The 19,336-nt window shown below is 39.7% G+C and overlaps 1 protein-coding gene across 1 annotated transcript in view; it reads left to right on the top strand.

Annotated features, from left to right (window-relative positions):
• Positions 1 to 19,336, top strand: part of VWA8 (von Willebrand factor A domain containing 8) — a 3,458,065-nt gene that overhangs the window by 3,324,594 nt on the left and 114,135 nt on the right. The window contains exon 42 of the mRNA XM_044071701.1: positions 5,388 to 5,546. Within this exon, the coding sequence (XP_043927636.1) occupies positions 5,388 to 5,546 (159 nt within the window). The remainder of the gene's footprint in view (positions 1 to 5,387; positions 5,547 to 19,336) is intronic.

The raw sequence follows: 19,336 nt of genomic DNA, 5'->3' as shown, positions 1-19,336 counted from the left end.
GAATTGGAAACAGTCAGCCACTTACAACTTCTCAGCAATAACTGTTTTCATTTTGAGAATGATTACTTCTGACAAATCAGTGGCATCACAATGGGGGATGCTGTGACCCCCATCCTGGCAAATACAGCACTTGGAAAATGGGAAGAGGAGTTAATCTACAGGTCCACATGCTATGACGACATGGCATACTAGTACAGATTCATTGATGACATATTCATCGTTTGGATTAACGATATCCAGCTTCTGACATTCTGTGATTATGTCAGCAAGTCCACCAGCTTCCTTAAATTTACTATGACCCACAGCCAGCCTAATACTCGGACACCTTTACAATGACCTGTACTGCAAATCCACCAGAATTAACCTATTACTCCACAGGAACAGCATGCAATATAGTAAAATACCAGGAACTCAGAATTGCCAGAGTTTCCAAGGAGCTCATATTCTTTACTTTAAAACATCATCAACCTCAAGAAAAACTTCTTCACAAGGGGATATAATGGAAGACTAATCAATCAAATATTTGACCCAGTCATCACACTGAAGAACACTCTATATGATATGGCAACCAATACAGACATCTCTCTGCATACCCACAAAGTCCTGAAGAAAAAAGACAATGAAACATGGAACACAAGCCTCACACTGACATACTCCTTGAACTACTATGAGATATAAAAAGGCTATAACCGAAAACTGATGCAGCGAGAACAACACAGTGAACAAATTACAGACACCAAGACCAAACTTCACAATAAGAAGAAACAAGAATGTCAGAGCATACTGGAGAATACAAGCTTCCCACCAATTACGCAACCCACTCTGGATACCTACCCATGCAGCCCTCCAATCTGCAGCTACTGCAGATACATGAGCAGAAAGTCATCCTTCTTCCTCCCCTACAACAAAAAAACCTACAAAATGACAAGGTTCAGAAACTGTGATACTGATGATGTAGTGTACAGGGCCCAGTGCCAGAAGTGCACAGCATTTTATGTGGGAAAAACCATCAATAAGCTTAAGACCTGGATACCCCACCATTGCATGGACATCAGACAAGGAATAATCACCAACCCCATGGCCTGACACACCAAACAGAAACCTGACCACAACATCTTTCTTTTTCTAATCATTCACATCAACACAGAAGAATTTAGTGGAAACAGAAATGACAGACTGGAAGAAAGGGAACTCAAATGGCAAATAAGGCTGCAAGCTGGTAAATCCCCAGGATTGAACACTGCCTGCTCTATCAAATGTATACGGAACCTAAGGAAACTCAACCACCACTTATTAAATTAGTTCATTTCTAATATGGGACATGTCTATTTTGAGGATAAGTTATACCAGGGAATTAGGATAGCATTTAATTATTGATAATTTTGCTTTTCTGTCTAACCCATAGTTCAAGTGTTAAAAAGTTGAATAGGTTATTAGTATAGATACCTTGCTCCCTATTACTTTCCTCCCCAGTCACTTTTCTCATTTCACTGCCCCCTGAATGTCCCTTCCTCTCTCAGTCATTCTGGTCTCTCATTCCATATAACACTCACCCTCCTCTCATTTTCCATTAGTCAGTACCTCATCCATTCCCTCCACTAATCTTGAACAAACCTCACTCACAGTACTCATTCTTATTCTCGTCTAGATTATAATAATTATCTTTGGAACACCACCAAGTAATTTCTAGCAAGGTACTTCACCTACCCTCCAGACATTGTTCAAAGCAGAATGTGTTTTAGAGCTCTACCCCCATTTATGGATCTGAGCTTGGACAATACAGTACAGCTTAGGCGTTGTCCCAGCATCCCCTTCATTTTAAGCACTCCAGACTGGCCCTGAGCCCAGGCTTAACAAAGTGGTTCAAAAGCTTACAGCTCGAGTGTCTGATACAGCTACATTCTATGAGTTTGTTCCCCCTACTTCCATCCCACCTAAACAAGAATTGTGGAGCCAAGCCTACTAACCATACACGTTTTCACTTCCCCCTAGCATTATATGTCCACTTCCCAATTCCACACAACTTTCACTACTGGTCAGCTGTATCCTGTAATTTTCATTAAAATGAACTGATATTAGAATGGTCCCAAGCCGCCTGCTGAGTACTCAAAGCAGACTGATGTAGCCCTTGTCTCTGCATAATGCTCTGCAACTAATTGAACATGGACTTTGTTTTGAATTGCTAGGCCACATTTACAGTGTTTTAAATTAGTAAATTAATTGAACATAGACTTAGTTTTGAATTGCTAGGCCTCATTTTCAGTGCATCTGCGCCTCCACTGTTACAAGACCCTGGAAACTTATCTGCACTTCAGCCCTGTGTTCCTATATTCAGAAAAAAACATGGTCTAAAATGATTGTGTTTTTGGATGTTTAAAACTTGTTAAAAAACAATAAGGACCTTATGAATCATGACTGACATCATTTCAGCCCTTTAAGGAACCCTACACTTAACCTTGGGGTCTTACCATCTGGACTGACCCCTTGTTCCCAGGTGTTTTTGGCTGAAACTGGACTTACCCCCTGTTCCCAGGCTTTTTTGGCTAAGGCTGTACTGACACTACTAGACTCTTATGGTCCTACTAACTTGACTAAAAATTAATAATAAATTGTACACCCCCAAGCCACCTACACAAGACACAATGTGTACCAAATTAAACCCAATCCATACATAATGAAGAAAAATGCTAGAATTGATATGGAGCCTGACTGTGTGGCTAGGCTTACAGCTGATCTGTATACCGTACAACCCTGGTTACCAATGCTGCACACTCCCTTCCTGTTTGCCCTATCCCCTTGGAGATTTAAAAAAACATTCACTGCAAAAAGGAATAATTTCCTTTTTAAAAATTTTCCAGCAAGGTCCTTATGAATCTAGGCCACTTTCAACTCCCTCTAAAACCTAAAACGTAGCCAGCACACAGCTGAGTAGCAATTAGTCAAGAGACTCAGATCCATGGCCATGGGTTCCAGATGCCCATGCTCGTTGTTTATTTTTCACTTTGGGGTAGAATTCTGTTCCCCTTCATCTGCAGATCTGTTTGACCCAGTTTTCTAATTGGGCATTTTTTACTTGCTTATTTTTAAGTTTTTATTCTGTCCTGTAGAGAACCTAACAGAGTGGACTCACTGCAGGGCATTAATTCCCTAAATGCATACCCTGTAGGAATTGACTCCTATCTCCTATAATTACTTATAACACGTTAACATCCATTCTCCCAGACATCAACAAAGTCATGATGCAGAAAAGCAATATACTGCACATGGATCTTTTATTACACTTGCAAAACCAACTGTTTCTAACAACTAATATAAGTCACAAATACCTAAATGCATTCTGATATTTTGGCAGAATTGATGAAACATTAGTGAAAGTGTTGACAAAGTAATTTAATTCTTAACAGGGATAAAAACCATACGATAATGAAAACAAACACTGTTTAACAATATTTTAAACTGTACAGTATATTAATTGATAAATAAACATCTCTGCATTTAATATCAAAACTCATGGTGCCAAAACAACTGAGCACCTAACGGTCTACATCAATCATTCTTACTTGGAGTAAGATACACCACCAGTAGGCAGATTTTAGGATCATAGCAACTATAAACTCTAGCAATAAAAAACACACTGGTGAAAAAAAACACACACTGGTGTATACTGAACACTTGAAGCAATGCTCATCAGCCTTATTTTAATAAAAGAATGATATTTCAAGATTTCAAGTGTGAGTTTACTGCATCCTTCTTTATAAAATAGAATTATAAAGCATGATTTACCACCAGACTGACAGAAAGCCACTCCATAAGGTGTATATTGCAAAAAACAGCCAAAGGTCTACTAGCCAGATTGATTAGGCTCACTCCAGACTTGGGTCACCAGAAGTGTAGGGTTTTTATTGGCAAGTCTATCAATAATCCTTAAACAGCATTGTTGATACTCAAAACATCGATCTTAACCATTGACTGATAATTCATTAAAATCCCAAATCAGGTCTTGCAAGGGAGCAGATCTGTTTCATTGCTTTTTTATAGCCACTGAATTGTGTCAATATATTTTGGTTGATGCTCTGTGTATTGAGCAAAACCCATTCAACCATACCTAATACCCTCCTGTATTATATGTACATGTATGTGTGTGTCTGCATATACATATATGTATGTGTATATGTATATACACACACGCACTTGTTTGTTCTCATCAGTTTGTCAGATAGCTGAACAGTCAAAATGTTGAGGTAATGTTTCATCGAGAAATGGGAGCAGGTTTAGAAGGGGTGAGAGCATTTGTCTGAGTGTTTGTGAGAATCATGGTTAGGGTCGGGGATAGATGAAGAGAGAGGTTTTCACTGCTTGTATGTGTGTATTTTAGGGTCAGGGTCAGGTAAGGGGATAGATGTAGTGTTGTTAGTGTGTGTTTGTGAGTGATTGTGTGTCTCTTTGTGTGTCTATATGTGTCTGTATGTGTCTTGTGTAATGGCAGTGTTATGGGAAGGTTTTTATTAAGGTAAGGTGTAGACTTAGGTCTGGGGGAAGGGGCAGTGTTAGGGTTAGCACCCATTAGTAAGGTTGTGCTGGGGAGGTGAAGTAGATAGGAAACTTGTTTCTGTTATATTCATGTCTTATTGAAAATCGACATGTAGAATTTTGTAGAGTGTGTGTATGTGTGTGTGTGTGTGTGTGTGTGTGTTTTTATCTATATTCATTCTGTTGTCATAGTTTCATTTTTCGACTCTTATTGTTATGAATTTACTTATATGGCTTTTAGTTAATATTCATTTCACAGCAAAAAGACCTAAGACCTATATATGCTGTATTTTGAATTCAAGCATTCTGAGCTCTAGAGTGCCTGGAATGCAGTACTAATAGTAGGACAAGTGACTTTGTGTTTTTTTGGTGCTGGGCTATGTGGTTGACAGATAATAGCTATCAGTAAGGAATACATAGTAGCAGAAATTTGTACAATTCTAGGATTTATTGTTATGGTGAGTATTTCCCATAAGTACTATGATAAGTTATTAACACTCTTTAGGTGAAGGAGAGTTATACAGTTTAGCAGCTTAATTATGTATGCTTAGTTATTCAGTTACTATATCAAATACTTTCCTGTAGTAATAGGAATAAGTGAATTAGATAATGCTGACAATATATATAGAAGATCAGTGTCATTCTGTAGTCCTGTCCTATCTCAGCTGGACCACTAAAAATATTGTAAAGTGTTGTACGAAGCGTGTATGTGTGTGCGTATGTGTTGTGTGTGTGTGTGTGTGTGTGTGTGTGTGTGTGTGTGTGTGTGTGTAGAGACAGAGAGATTGTGTTCACACTAATGACTTGTTTTTGGGTAAGGTTGAGTTTTAACTTTTATTTTTAATATGATTTTGCAGCTTGGTAGCCCTCAAGAGAAGCCTAAGCGGCTCAGGTTGGTAGTGGATGTATCTGGTAGTATGTACCGTTTCAATGGTGTTGATGGACGGTTGGAACGCTCCATGGAGGCTGTATGCATGGTCATGGAAGCTTTTGAAAATTATGAGCATAAGTTTAAGGTAAGACCTTTGGTAAGAAATACATGTCAGATGAGTGTTCATTTTTCATTTTGTTATGCAATAGACACATCCCTGTCAAAAAGTGAAGAATGTGCTTATTCTGTCATTTCATATAGTTTACTTGTCAAGCAAAATATAATCGATAGATAAATGAGGCTGAAGGATGTGTTATATAACCCAACAAAAAGTAATTTCTTTTGCATTCCTTAATGTAACTTACTAAAAGAATTTGTAAAACTAATTAAAAAATGTGTGCCTTACCAGGTAATCAGTGAGATTAGCTGTAAAACCCAGGTAAGCTTTCATATTATAACAGAGAGCTTTAAGTGGACTTTGTTGGCCTAGTATTAAATTTAAAAAGGCAGCTTCACTTCTGGTTGTAACTGCTTAAGCACAACTTTTTTATTGTTTTTCTTTTGGGACAACATTATAGAGAAATCACTTGTTACTGCTTTATTAAGCATTATTGTAACCTTAATACAGATAAAGAAGTGAAGTCAACGGTGGAAGACAGGTAGGGACACTAGTACAGCTACAGATGGGTTTTACAGTAACAAATGGGATTTAGCCATCTGCATGCTGAAAAAGTAATAATGTTAAATAATGAATTGGTCAATGTGAAAGAAACAAAAGAGCTGAAAGTTTGTAAATCAACAGAACGAAATTATTTTGGCAAGTCATTTAGTTGTCTGAATCCTATGGTTCAGCTTCAGCTTTAGCTCTTGACTTTTTCTGAGTTCATTGTTTCGAAAGTAATCTCTTTCATCTCTATAGCCATACCTTCTTTTTCATGCTAGGATTCAGCTACTCAGTTTGCATTCTTACGGTCACTTGACCTAAAAGACATTGACTGGAAAGGCTGCTCTCTAACCCCATGCACTTTGGGCCAGCTGTAGCCTGAAAGTTGTAGCCATGACCACCTCCCACACTGCTTCCAGTAAGATGGTACTAATCCTGTTTAAAGGGTTGGAAGAATACATAGCTCTCAATCGTCCCAAATTAACTGGGAGCACCCGTTTTTAAGCTTAAATAAGCTTGCTTTCCCGAGTGCCCAATTTGGGTGCAAGTACACCCAAGATCTACAGTAAAGCATGCTCTGTTCTGGCTGTAGACATCCCAGCCAATCAGAGCATTGCTTTACTGCACAAGTTTTGCATGCTTAATTTCCTGTTGTGCAGAAGCGGCTGTGGCATACCTGGTATGGATGAAGTGCTCAATTAGGTCCGCTCAGTCCGCATATCAAGAAGGCAGCATCAGCAATTTGGTATGGCGAGAACCTGCATTGGAGGGAGCTACTTGGGAGAGAGGAGATCACTCAGTCAAGAGAAAATCGAGTGAGGGAGAGACAGCCTTGGTGTAACTGGACTGAGCTGAGTCATGGCCATGGTGTGGATCCGATCTTGAAAGGGAATTTAACAGCAGCTTGGTGGGTTCATAATTGTTCCCAGAACAGAAGGTCTGAAGTTTTCTGGTTTGTAATGTGAGTGCAATTGAGGATTTTATTTCTCACACTACTTTATTTTACAGGTAAGTAAATGCTCTAACTGAAGTGCAGGGCAAGGGTGTACTGTAGACGGGGGGGTTAAGTTTAGCATTACTTATTAGCTAATGTTGAATAAATTGTGTTGTACCATAATTGTCTTGTCAGTTAAGAAAGACTAGAGTTTTTAGTAGTTTAGAGTCAGTATTTGGTTTTCATTCATGTGCAGCTGGAGTCGGGAGATATGTTTTTTAAATGCATGTGGTGTGGCAGTAATATTTTATATGATTTTCCACATTTAAGGAAGGTAAACAATGTGAATCGATGGCACTCCATCTCCTTCTCTATTGCTGCAGACTGAGGAGTAACTAGGTTACAGTTTAGTGCTGATTTCTGGACATCAGGATTGTAGTTTTGTGTTTTCATGACGAAATTTAAGTTGCCTTTTTCCTGTTTATTTTCAGGTTGTTTGGGGTGCTGTTTGGAATCATGTTCCTATGTACAGTTTTTTTTTACCTTCTGATCTGGCATATAGTATAGTGCATGCTGACCATCTGCCTATCAGGCACATACCCACATAATTACTTACACTTGGAAAGGTAAGATACCCTCATAGCACTGGTGTTTTTGTTTTAGATATAAACAGGGGATACCTTACATTTATTGGAAAACAAAAACCGACCAGTAAACGTTCTCTTAAGCAGCACCAGGTATTTTAAGTTTGATTACATACCACTTAAAAATTTACTGTCCCTCAAAGTTCTACATTGAAAGGGTATGTCACACATTCAGTATTTTTAACCGATATCCATGGCAAAGAGAACAGAATCATGTTTATTAAGCAAAATTAATTTTTGTAGGAAAAAAATTGTACTTTTTAGCCACTCTATGAGCTTGCTAATTTAAGTTATTGGTTGCTGTTGATTTGCGCATTTGTTACACATTATGAGAGGCTGTGTTTCTTAGTTTGGAGTGTGTAAGATTGAGAGTTGTGGTCACAACAACCCACAATAACTGTGAATGCAGTGTTTGAGGCACAGATCTTCTTCTTCTTTTGGCTTTTCCAGGTTAGGGGTCGCCACAGCGGATCACCTGTCTGCTCATGATTGGCAGTGGAGTTTTACAGTGTCGAGTTGCCAGCCCGGCGCCCAACCTTCCACAGAAGGCACACACATACATGCACTCACACCTAGGGCCAATTTAGAGTGTCCAATCAACCTACAGCATGTCTTTAGGATGTGGGAGGAAACCGGAGCACCCGGAGGAACCCACGCGACCACAGGGAGGACATGCAGACTCTGCACAGAAGGCACCCCAGCCGAGGATCGAACCGGAGAACCTCTTGCTGTGAGGCAGCAATGCTAACCACTGCACCACCATGGCCGCCTGTTTGAGGCACAGATAATGACAATAATTAGAGTTATAAACTTATTTTACTTCAGCAAATGTATATTAGTTCACATTCTCTTATTCTGCCAGTGTCTTGAGTTAATAGTACTAATATTTTACAAGGGTCCCTGATTATTTCTGGATTTGTCCCTGAAAGCAAGTTTACTGCAGTAGCATGAGAAGTGTGACAGGTAGAAGTCTAAGTTAGATTAGTTGTGGGACTAGCAAAGATTGTTTAGCTTGCATTCTTTGTAGTTCTAGTACATTGTTCGATTATTCATGATCATAGTTTGTTTACCCATTATTTGCTTATTCATGATGTTCATTTGTTTACTGATTTCAATTCCTGTTTCAGACTTTCAGTATCACCCAAGCTTGCTTCCCTCTTTCTCTGGGTGCATTGCAACATTTCCTTCCAAGATGTAGAAGTTGCAGACAGTGTGGTGATACAGTGTGTCCATTTCTTAATTTATTATAACAGCTGAGCATTTGTGGACCTTGGGACAGGACTGCAGTTTATGTTGTGGGTTTCTAGGTGATTTTGAGAGCTCTGGTAGTATCCAAGCAAGCTGTCTCCCTTTCTGTATTAGTGGGAATACATTTTTCTATTATCTAGCCTACTGATCTTGTTAGGACCCAAGAATGTATAGGATTATAAGTTGCTGTAGCTGGTTGTCACTAACTTATTCATATTGACGTGTCAATGTATATAATTCTTTAATAAAAATGCTTAAAATTATGCCCTGTCTTTGTGTAATTGAATGAATGGGTGGGCGTGTCCATTAATGCACTTATTTAAGTATGCATATCTTATGTTAATTAGGCATCCCTGAATGTCCCTGATTTTAAGGTCCTTTGTCCCTGATTCTCTGAGCTGGAGGTTGAGAGGTATGGAAGAATATTTCAGTTGTTGCAGCCATGGGATATGACTCGAGTCCCTGGGCATTCTTCTGTTACCACCTTCCTTATAGTGACACTTGTATATTTGATGGCTATGTCCAAGGATTTGTTTTATACAAGGTATCCCATCATGCCTATTGCAAGTCCCATAGTCCCACCCACAGCTATGGTCCCACTTGTGGTAGTGTTCTAGAAGCTTTTTTTCAGCAGGATAAAAGCTGACTAGACTTAGCACCTTAATACAGGCAGTAGTACTGTCTTCAGAGGCACATACCTCTTTACCATTGCTGTTTTAATGCATATTTGTGGTAGGAAAGTGCAGCATCTTGGGTTACACATTAGCTGAAATCACTTTTTCCAAGAAATTTTAATTGACTCTGCATTTAATAAAATATAAATAGAACAATTACTTAATAACCAAATTAAATAATTAGCAAAACAAGTGGAATATTTAACGTTTTCAGCATTTACAACCAGAATTTCTATTTTGAGAAAAAATGTATAATATAAACATATAAAATAATACAGCTGGATACACTGTGTACAAATTGTGCCTAGACTACGTGTACTGATAGCCAAAGCTAATGTGTTTAAAACATCTCATAACATTTAGAGGCCATCCAGGAAAGTACTAGTGAACATTTTACTTTTGAAGCTGAAATCATTCTTGAAGGATGCCGTTTATGCAGGCTGGATACATTGTGATTCTAGGACTGTAGGCCTTAAAAAGCAGATTATAATTAGATCCTGATTTCTAAATGCCACTGACAAAATAGTGTGTGCTTTATCATCTCTGCTGCACATCATAAATCCAAAGTACATCAAGAAGTAATTTCCGTTCCTGGAGTCTTGCATTCTAGATAGATTTGGCAAAATGAGCTGTGTGGCACTTAACTTACTGGTTTGGTTTCAGATATTTGCTTTACCCTATTTTGTCCAGTTTAAGACTCGTCTTTGTTTGAGTCATTCAAGAAAAAAACTTGTTTCTTTCATATTTCCTAGACAGAAGGCTGAAATACCTTGTATAGACTCAGCTGACCCAATGGTTAGCAATTTTTTTTATATTTTACATGAATGTTAATTCTTCAGTCATGCAGATGTGAACATACTTTTTTGGCATATCTTACTACCTACAGAATCATTAGTTTCCTCTTATCCAATACAAATTTCAGTAAATAAATCTTGTTTCTTTTTAAACTAAAATAAGTCACTTCATTGTAATTTCCTTCACTGACTAGCATCACCTTCACCAAAGAGGAGAACATGAAAGTTGACAGCTCACAAACTTATGTCTTGGTCTATTATTAACATGTACATTCTACCCATCATGTATTTCTCATCCCTGTGCACAGTAAATTAGGTGCGACTGTGTTCTTTCTGTGGCTCCCAGGTAGTAATTGAATTCTTTTAAATGAATGTTATTTCAGAACTATTCCACATAATCTTTCAAAAACCTTACATTCTTGTAAAATATTTATATTATATGTCAGATACAATGCGTGAACATAGCAATCAACTTCTTGGCACAAAAAATCTGGACAAAGAAAAAAATTATGGGGGGGGGGCAAAGCCACAAAAATAGGGACCTATTTTAAATATTGCTTTTATAAACTTAGAAAGTTACTAGAATAAGAGGTCTTGTGTTACCATGTATTTTCTGCAAGATATGAAACCTGAAACTCAAATGCCTGTCATTTTATACTGAATTCAGTCCTCAATGATTTGCCACAAAAATCCAGAAAACCACAAACTGTATTATGAACACATTGAAAATATGAGGCAAAAATCTAGACATTCTGCAAAAATTTGGACAGTTGAGAGGTGTGTGCTAGAACAGTCACATGACAGCTAAGCAGCATACAACCATGCATGCAGAGCAACTGCATGAGTAGTTTAAAAAAAAAGTGAAAAAATAAATGTCCTGGGGAAGAAGGCATAACAACAGAATTTTTCTTCTGACTGGCATGAACATTTGCTCTTTCAGGATCAAAACCTGGCTGTCAGAGAGTAAATCTTGTCATAATTCCAACAACTCAAGGCATTTTTTTTCTATACAGTGTTGTCAACATGCCATATAGGGCACACGATTTGTGAAGACTGGCAAAGCCAAAATTCACAAACAAAGTTGTCTAGCCCTACAGTAAAAATATTTTACATAACTAAAGTCAGACCCAAACCACATACTGCATGTATCCTGTATCTTCATTTTGGAATATGGAGTCTATTATTATTGTTGTTGTTCTAAGAACGTGTTTTTGTGGAAAAAGAGCAAGTTCAAAATATGGAAAATATTTTCTTCATATGTCGCTGTTTTTATGAAAAAGGGTATATGCATAAAAAGTAGTATTTGTTTTATAGATAGTTGCAGATTAAAGGCTTTTGTATTGGCACTACCCTGAGACACTGCTCATTTTAGAGAGATTTGCATGCTGAATCTTTATCCTCCCGGTGCTGTCATTTTTTTATTTTAAAATTATTTTGTTTTGTTAAATATAAAATACATTTTTTTTGGATTTCTTTGTAATACTGCCTAGATGTGAAAAGTATTTGTTATATAAAAATAGTTATTCCATCGATTTTGTGCTGAATAGCATGCAGTGGGATTTAGAAACATGCCGTGCACGAGGAGATGCTGAAAGTTACAATATGGCTATCAGTTAAGAAGTAGGAATTTCACAACCCAAGCAGTAACTAATTAAGAAACCCACTCTTGGACATAACAGGCTTGTCAGAGAAAGAGGTTTGCATGTAAATGTAGCTATGGATTACTCAAATACCAATATCAATGCATGTATGCATGTATGAGTCTATGTGCGTGTATGTATACTACATCGCAACACTACAAGAAAGGCTGGAAGACACAATAATTGGCTCCCAGTTATGTTTATATGCACTTTTATTCATTGATATCAGGTGTAAATGGGATTATAGGAAAGTCAGAAAAGGGGAAACAGCAAGCCAAAAAATATACACAATGACTCAGGGGAGGGTACGTGGGAAGGATATAAGGGGAAACCTGAGAATGGAAAGAGGGAAGAGGTATGGAAGCAGTGACACACAAAGACAAACAGAGGTGCTGACACAAATGGAGGTCACAGTGGATATACTGACATATATACAGATAGAAGGCAAACAGTGATGGGAAAGAATGGATTACAGACATTGTGAGGGTGACTCATAAGGAGGGTGAGCATAGGATAGGGTGATTACCCAACTCCTGACTGTGCAGCCTGGGTTGGGCTAGGCTAAGAAGAGGTCAGTCACCAGAGTGACTGCCCTTCCCACTGGCACTAAGTCCTGCCTCAGATTGTGGAAACAGCATTGCCAGGTAGTGGAGCAACTCTGTAAGCCGCAAAAGGATCTCCTCCAGGTGGCCAATATGGGCCTCAGGATACTGGTCCACAACATGCTTGATCACATACTCCAACTCTTGCTATGCAATGAATTGTGACCTCCTCCATTGTAGTATCACCAATAGGGGAAAAGAACACTCCTGTCCAGTGAGCAACTGTTTAAAGCCACTGAGGACAGCTAGAGATCACAGCCTGCCACAGGACCTCTATCATCCAGTGAAGAGGGCTAGCCTGAGGCTGATGGTGTGCTTGAAGAAGAAGAAATAGCTGGTGGCAGAGTTAGGACTTGTGTGCACCATAGGACAGCTGTGAAAATGCTGCAAAAAATCATAAAATAAATAGAAATAGAACAACAAACAGTGATAAAGAAAGAGAGAAAAGGACAGTGATAAAAAAAGAGAGAAAGACATTCCTTTGAGTTTTTCAGATGATTGGACGTAATGGTACCTACTGGTGTACTGCACAGCTGCAAGGTATGCTACTGTGCCTGGGATGATACTGCTAACTGAGCATATAAATTGAAATATCCTTATTGGATGATATACATGCAGGTGTGCAGTGGTAGTGATGTCATGGCCAAGAGCTTGGGTGTGGTGTGTGTGTGTTTGTGTGTGTGAGGCTACACCGTTAGGATGGTGATGTGATCATAACAGGCTGTTGAGGGTGTGTGCAGGAATGACCCTGTGGGTATGTATTATAAGGACAGGGTCAAAGACCTACTATGTGGTTTAGACAGTGTTAATTGTTATGCAACCCAGTGTGCGTGTGGTGCCAGTGTGTTGTACCAAACACAGACAGACAATTTATTCCAACAAAGACAGCTATCAGCAGGTGTTGGCAGCCACTGTACCACAGTTTGCCACACATCAGTAGATAGACCAGTGGTATAGCACAGATGCCAGATGGTGGTAGCTCCAGCATGGGCATATGAATGAGTGATGCATGTCAAGATGCAAACCTGTGTCCTCCCTTCCATCTTATGTCTACCTGGCATGTGGAATTGTCTATAGTTCATGAATGTGGCAATGTCTCTGCATGTCAAGTAAAGTGAGGGAAAAGGGGAAGCTGCCTAGGCAAACAGATGCTGGTATTTTCCTACAAATAATGAATGTGAGTATCCCCTGAACATGTATGTGCATGTCAATACTCAAAGCATCATACGTGTACAAAAGTTGTCATTGTGTACATAGCACTGTGACATATATGTGTCGTGTAACAATATTTTCATAGGTAGGTACTAGGCTATTAGCCCTGGGGCCTATATAAGCCTAGCCAAAAAGGTCCCCTGGCTTTCGCCACCCAATTATTTTCCTGTGGCCCTATCAAGCAGTGTCACAGAAGTGATCCCCGGGGTGAATTTTCTATTTCCTATCCAGTTGTCGAGATTTTTCTTAAAGAGGGCCAATGAGGAGCTTTGCTTGATATGAATGGGTAGTTTGTTCCAGAGTATGGGAAGTCTCTGGGACAGGAATCTATCCCTCCAGCATGTTCTGTTTATTGTGGTGACAAGGTTTAGGTCCCTGGAGCATGTGGTTCAGAGAGATTGGGATTTCTTTAAGTGTAGCATATCCAACAGCTCTGGGTTTGACATAGCTTTGTATGTTAGACAGATATCGCTGCTGAGTAGGCAATATGTGACGGAGTAGAGCTGGAGTTTTTTGAGACAGTCTGCGTATGGCATCTGTTTGAGGCCAGTAATCCTCTTAGTGAGGTATTTCTGTGGCCTTTCCAATTGTTGTAGGTGTCTTGTGAGATGCATGCCAAACTGGGTATTGTACTCTATAATGGGTCTGATGAGGAATGATTACAGAGGAACAATGACCCCCATTTTTCTAGAGGAGAACCCTTTTGTGATGAGGTGTGCCATGTAGAAGGATTTCCTGACTACTGTGACAATGTGGTTATCAAAGGAGAGACTACTGTCCACCTGAGTCCCAAGGTCTCTTATCACACTTTGTGTTTAGTGAGCTACCGCCTATGTGGTAGTTCATGGGTATTGAGATTTTCCCAAAGGGAATGACAATGCACTTCTTGGCATTGAGCTTGAGGCCATGACTTTGACACCAAGCATCTGTCTCTGTGAAGCCCTTTTGTAGAATGTTTACAGCAGTGTATTCTTCTATGGTGCTCTAATACATCTAACTAATCAGTAATCACCTCTGTCTCTGGTGAGATGATCTGTTCTCCTCTGGTACAGGAGAGCATTCTACGTTATTTCTTCTGAGCTGAAAAACAAGAGCAGCAAGTGAAGCACACATCATTTAAATGTCCTGCAAAGGCCAATTTAACTATAAGTAAAATAACAGAGAAGAGATCATCCCTGCATACGTACGTTACATTTCAGGAGCACTTTATCTAACCTTTTCTTCACAAGAGCTGAAAATGGTCGCTGTACATAAATTACAGAAAGATCTTAGTTTCCTTACTGCACCACCTGAGAATCCCACCACCTTCGTTGCCATTGGCTAGCTCTCTTGTGGTCAGGGAAGCTGATGCTGTCTATGTGTGATGCACATCTTTGGGTGGTTGGTTAGAGTGTGCAGTACTGGTGCCACCATTGCATAAAAATAGGTGATGAGACGTGATGATAGGATGTGAACAAGGCACGGAAAGAGTTAACAAGCATCATAGTGCCTGAATATATCACTAGTTTCTGGTCTTCAGCACTTCTATGGCTCATAATACTATGACAGTTTTTCCCATATTGCCATCAAGCTCATCAGCCCACCCACACATGCCATTGTGCTTTGCAAGTACTTGTGTGAATACAAGCAGATGACCTCTTCTCATACGATGTCAGAGGTGAATTGCACATTGAGATAAAAGTGAGATGTCAACATCTATCTGAAATAGGCTCTTCAACATAATGACCATGCTAAGAGCTTAAAACTGTGTGAAAAAGCAACCTCAGTTATTAAGTTCACTGTTCTACTGAAGATTGTATAATGGCAAACTGTAGAGCTGCTGTCCACATGACAAAGTTAAATTAATACAAGCTCAAAAGGTACTAATTTCACATTTGCTGTACTACTAATACTTTATTTGTTTGTTGCCAAGGGAAGTAAATGAGAGTTTGATATTGGCTGTCAAGATGGCCAAGTGGTGTAAGGTGCCAGACTTTAGTCTTGGGAGTTTTTTTTCTTGCTGATAACTACCTCATAGCTGTTGTAGTATATGCTGTGGTGTCCTGTAAGGAAGGGTTATATCTTTCAAGTGGCTAGTATACTGAGTGAGTCCTGTAAGTACTACATGCTTGTCTATTGAGAGAACTGATACATTAGCTGTAAGTGTGATACTGTACTTGTAGTAATTTAACTTTGCTTTGTGGTCTTGTATTCCATATCCCTCCATAATGTTACTGTTTGAATGCTGTATTCATATACCATTTATAATCACCCTATCCTATGGACTGTATATGTGGGTAAGTTTGTGTGCAGTAGTAGTTGGAGGGTGGGGACGAGCAGCCTACAGTAACATTTCACACTTGTGATTGTAGGCTATGGTTTTGTAACAATAACACTTTTGTTGCCTGCTTCAGGGATCACTATAGGAAGATTTATTCTACAGTCTTTGTTGTATTTGTGGCCATCCTCTTCCAACTTCTGTACACGGGCATTTCATGTCTGGCCTGTGTTCATTTTTTGTTGTTGTAGGGGGTGGGATAGCCTCCATACATGTCCACATAAGGGCACTTATGTGGATAGTAGTAGATTATTGTATTCATCACTCTGTAGACCCAAGTCTACCTACTGTTTGTGGTTCTATACTAGTTGCATGTCCTATGGAGCTGGATGCACTGTACATCACAGGAACAGTGTATGTCACTGATAGGGAGGTTTTTAAAAAATGTCATTTCCATAGATATGGAGAGTAACAAGATGGATGCAATCACAACTGTAACCCTCAAAAGGGATTACAGATGACCTACTGAGGGCATTTACATTGCATGTCATTGGTAGAAGAAAAAAAAAAAACAAAACAAAAAATAAAAACAAAGAAAAAAAAAACTTTCAGTAATCTTTGAGGTTGCATTGTTCCCCACTATTGTGTGATCTTGGAGCTGGTGTAGTTACCTTGGGGGGGGGGGGGGGGCATGCAAAAAAAAAAGGTAATTGTTCAGATTAACAAAAATAGTTTTTGGTTGTTTTGTTTCTACTGAATGGCATTCAATGTAAATGTCTTTGGTAGAGTGATATGAATTCCTCCAAAGTATGCATGGAGACAGTATGCTTGCCTCTGTGGTCCGTGGAGATAGAAAATCCATGAGTTTTGCCAGATATACTCATGTGTGCACTAGGTATCATGCACAGGATAATGTGATCACCCCCCTGCCCCTTGTCAGTGCAGCACCCAGAAACACACCATACATGCCAGCATGACATGGATGAAAGCTGTGCATGAGGGCAGTCCGGCTTCTCATTGAAATGTCAGGACTCACAATGTGTAGCCCCAAAATGCAAAAAAAAAAAAAAAAGACAGAAGACTCAGGAGAACAGTGAATGTTGAGCATTGCATCACGTTTCTCCATTAAACTTTTTTTTTTTTTTTTTTTTTTTTGTGTGGAGGCAAGCCCACCACATACCCAAAGTTATATATAGCAACTCCAAGATTCCAACACGTCAGAGAAAAGTGAATATTCTGAGAAATGTCAATCTTAGACTTAGTAAATGTAAGTCTTTGTCATTCAGTCTTGAAAATCTGGGACTATAACTAATGAATGTCAGCATTTCAAATAGTTGTTGAGTAGTCCATCATCATTTTTTACATGGGTTCTTTCCAACACTAAGCAGTTTCATGTGTTGCTGAGTAGGGGTATGTCTTATAATTCCATGTTGTCATGCCTGAGGGTGATCATCACTGGAAAAGTAAATTCTCTCATTATATTATCCTGATGCATGCCATCCGTAAGCATGGTTAGAAGATGGTATGACACAGGAGATCTGACCAAGCCTTCCATGCGAGAGCCTGCTTGGCCCTTTCATTCCTGCCAATGGCCAAAATTTGACCTGTAAACAGGTCTGTAGGAAGGTCACAAAAATAATCACACAGATAGACATTAAAGCAACCTGCCTAGTATAGAATCAGAGAGCCACAGGTGTGGAGGGTCTGCCAACAGTGTCACCATTGACAGACACAAAGGCATTCCTGGCATCTCTGTTTGGAGGTTCAGAGAGTTCAGGAATTCATGATGGAGTTCTGGACATTAGTGCTGAATTTCTAGTCGTACTTTGAATATCCGTAAGAGATGTCCAGCTGAGTATATTTGTACATGTGGTACTATCTGCAGTGCTTTTCCAATTAAGTGTCATATAACATGTCTTCTTTGTATTTTCAAGAACAGCAGAATTACAGGCTTTGAGGCTGTCTGCTCAAGATATGTTGACTATATTTTTTCCGTAGCACTCTGTTATAAAGGAGTAGTTTCACTGGACTGTGGATATTAGTGAAGGGTTCATCCTTTGATTGAGTAATGTTGTGGTGTTTTATGGGTGCTTTATTATGTTCCTCCAGTGAGGATATAGGTCTGCCTTATGTGGGGTAACTCTGTAGTCCAGATGATGATGGTAGCCAAATCCCAGCACAGGTTGGGCGGGGAGTCATGCTGTCAGTGGTAGACTTGAGTAATGTGATGGCCACATGCCCACCAACTTCCATAGACATAGGCCCTGTGCCTGTCCAACTTACCACATCGACCTAAGTTATCACTCAAAGAGAGGAAGAAAGAGGATGACACAGTCTTGAGACAGACCTCATCTCTAGTGGCAGAATCCCTCTTAGCTGCTACCAACTCCAATGAGTGAGAGGAAGACCTCAAGGGTCAGCATTCCAGTGGCCAAGCACACCATAGGTAGTGTCCCCTTCTGAGCTGAGTATTTCCATGGCCACTACTTAGCATGAAAGTGATGGAAAAGATGATTATGATTCGTGAACAGGCAGAAAATAATACAGCCATAGCTGAGCTAGTTAGGGTAGTACAGGGGCTGGGTGAAAACATGTGGGAGTGTCTGTGCCAAATTTGCATGACAATGGACAAGCAGTGTGGAGAGCCTGTGCACTGCAGGTGTCGTCATGCAAACCCATTCATAGCAACTGCTCTTCTAATGACTGGACCATCTCCACCTACGGTGGGGAAGGGCATTGCCTCAGACCTATAATACCACTACCTCCACTTCCCCATCCAGGCTTGAGGGCACTGCAGGGTGTCATTGATGTACCAGCAGACAGAGCACTCATGTAGACACCACCTGTAGCATGTTATGCCTTTCACACTCATAGAACACTCCATCTACGTCCGATGAGAAGGCACCATAATGGACGGGGACTTTCATGGTGAGCACATTTATGTCTTGTGAGTGCCCTAGACATGTTCAGCAGACTACAGCACTGTCTGCTGGAGCTATGTGCATGCACACAGACACCAGACACACACCCACATTCACATCTGCACTGCCCACTCACTAGGGAATAAAGACAGTAACCCCCTCCTTGGCCAATTTCCATAGTTCTCAACAGTCACCCACCCATGCATCACACATACACACTGTCAGCATTTAATTCTACCCCAAAACATATACACACACACACACACTTGCTCACTGTTAACACTTGTCACTGTGGTTTTTCCTACATGTGCATATGGTGAGAACTGGGTAGCCTGTGCCTGACGT

Source organism: Protopterus annectens, chromosome 5.part0 (genome assembly GCF_019279795.1).
Source record: "Protopterus annectens isolate FY-2018-M chromosome 5.part0, PAN1.0, whole genome shotgun sequence".
Lineage (NCBI taxonomy): Eukaryota > Metazoa > Chordata > Ceratodontiformes > Protopteridae > Protopterus > Protopterus annectens.
This window is presented reverse-complemented; position numbering and strand designations above follow the sequence as displayed.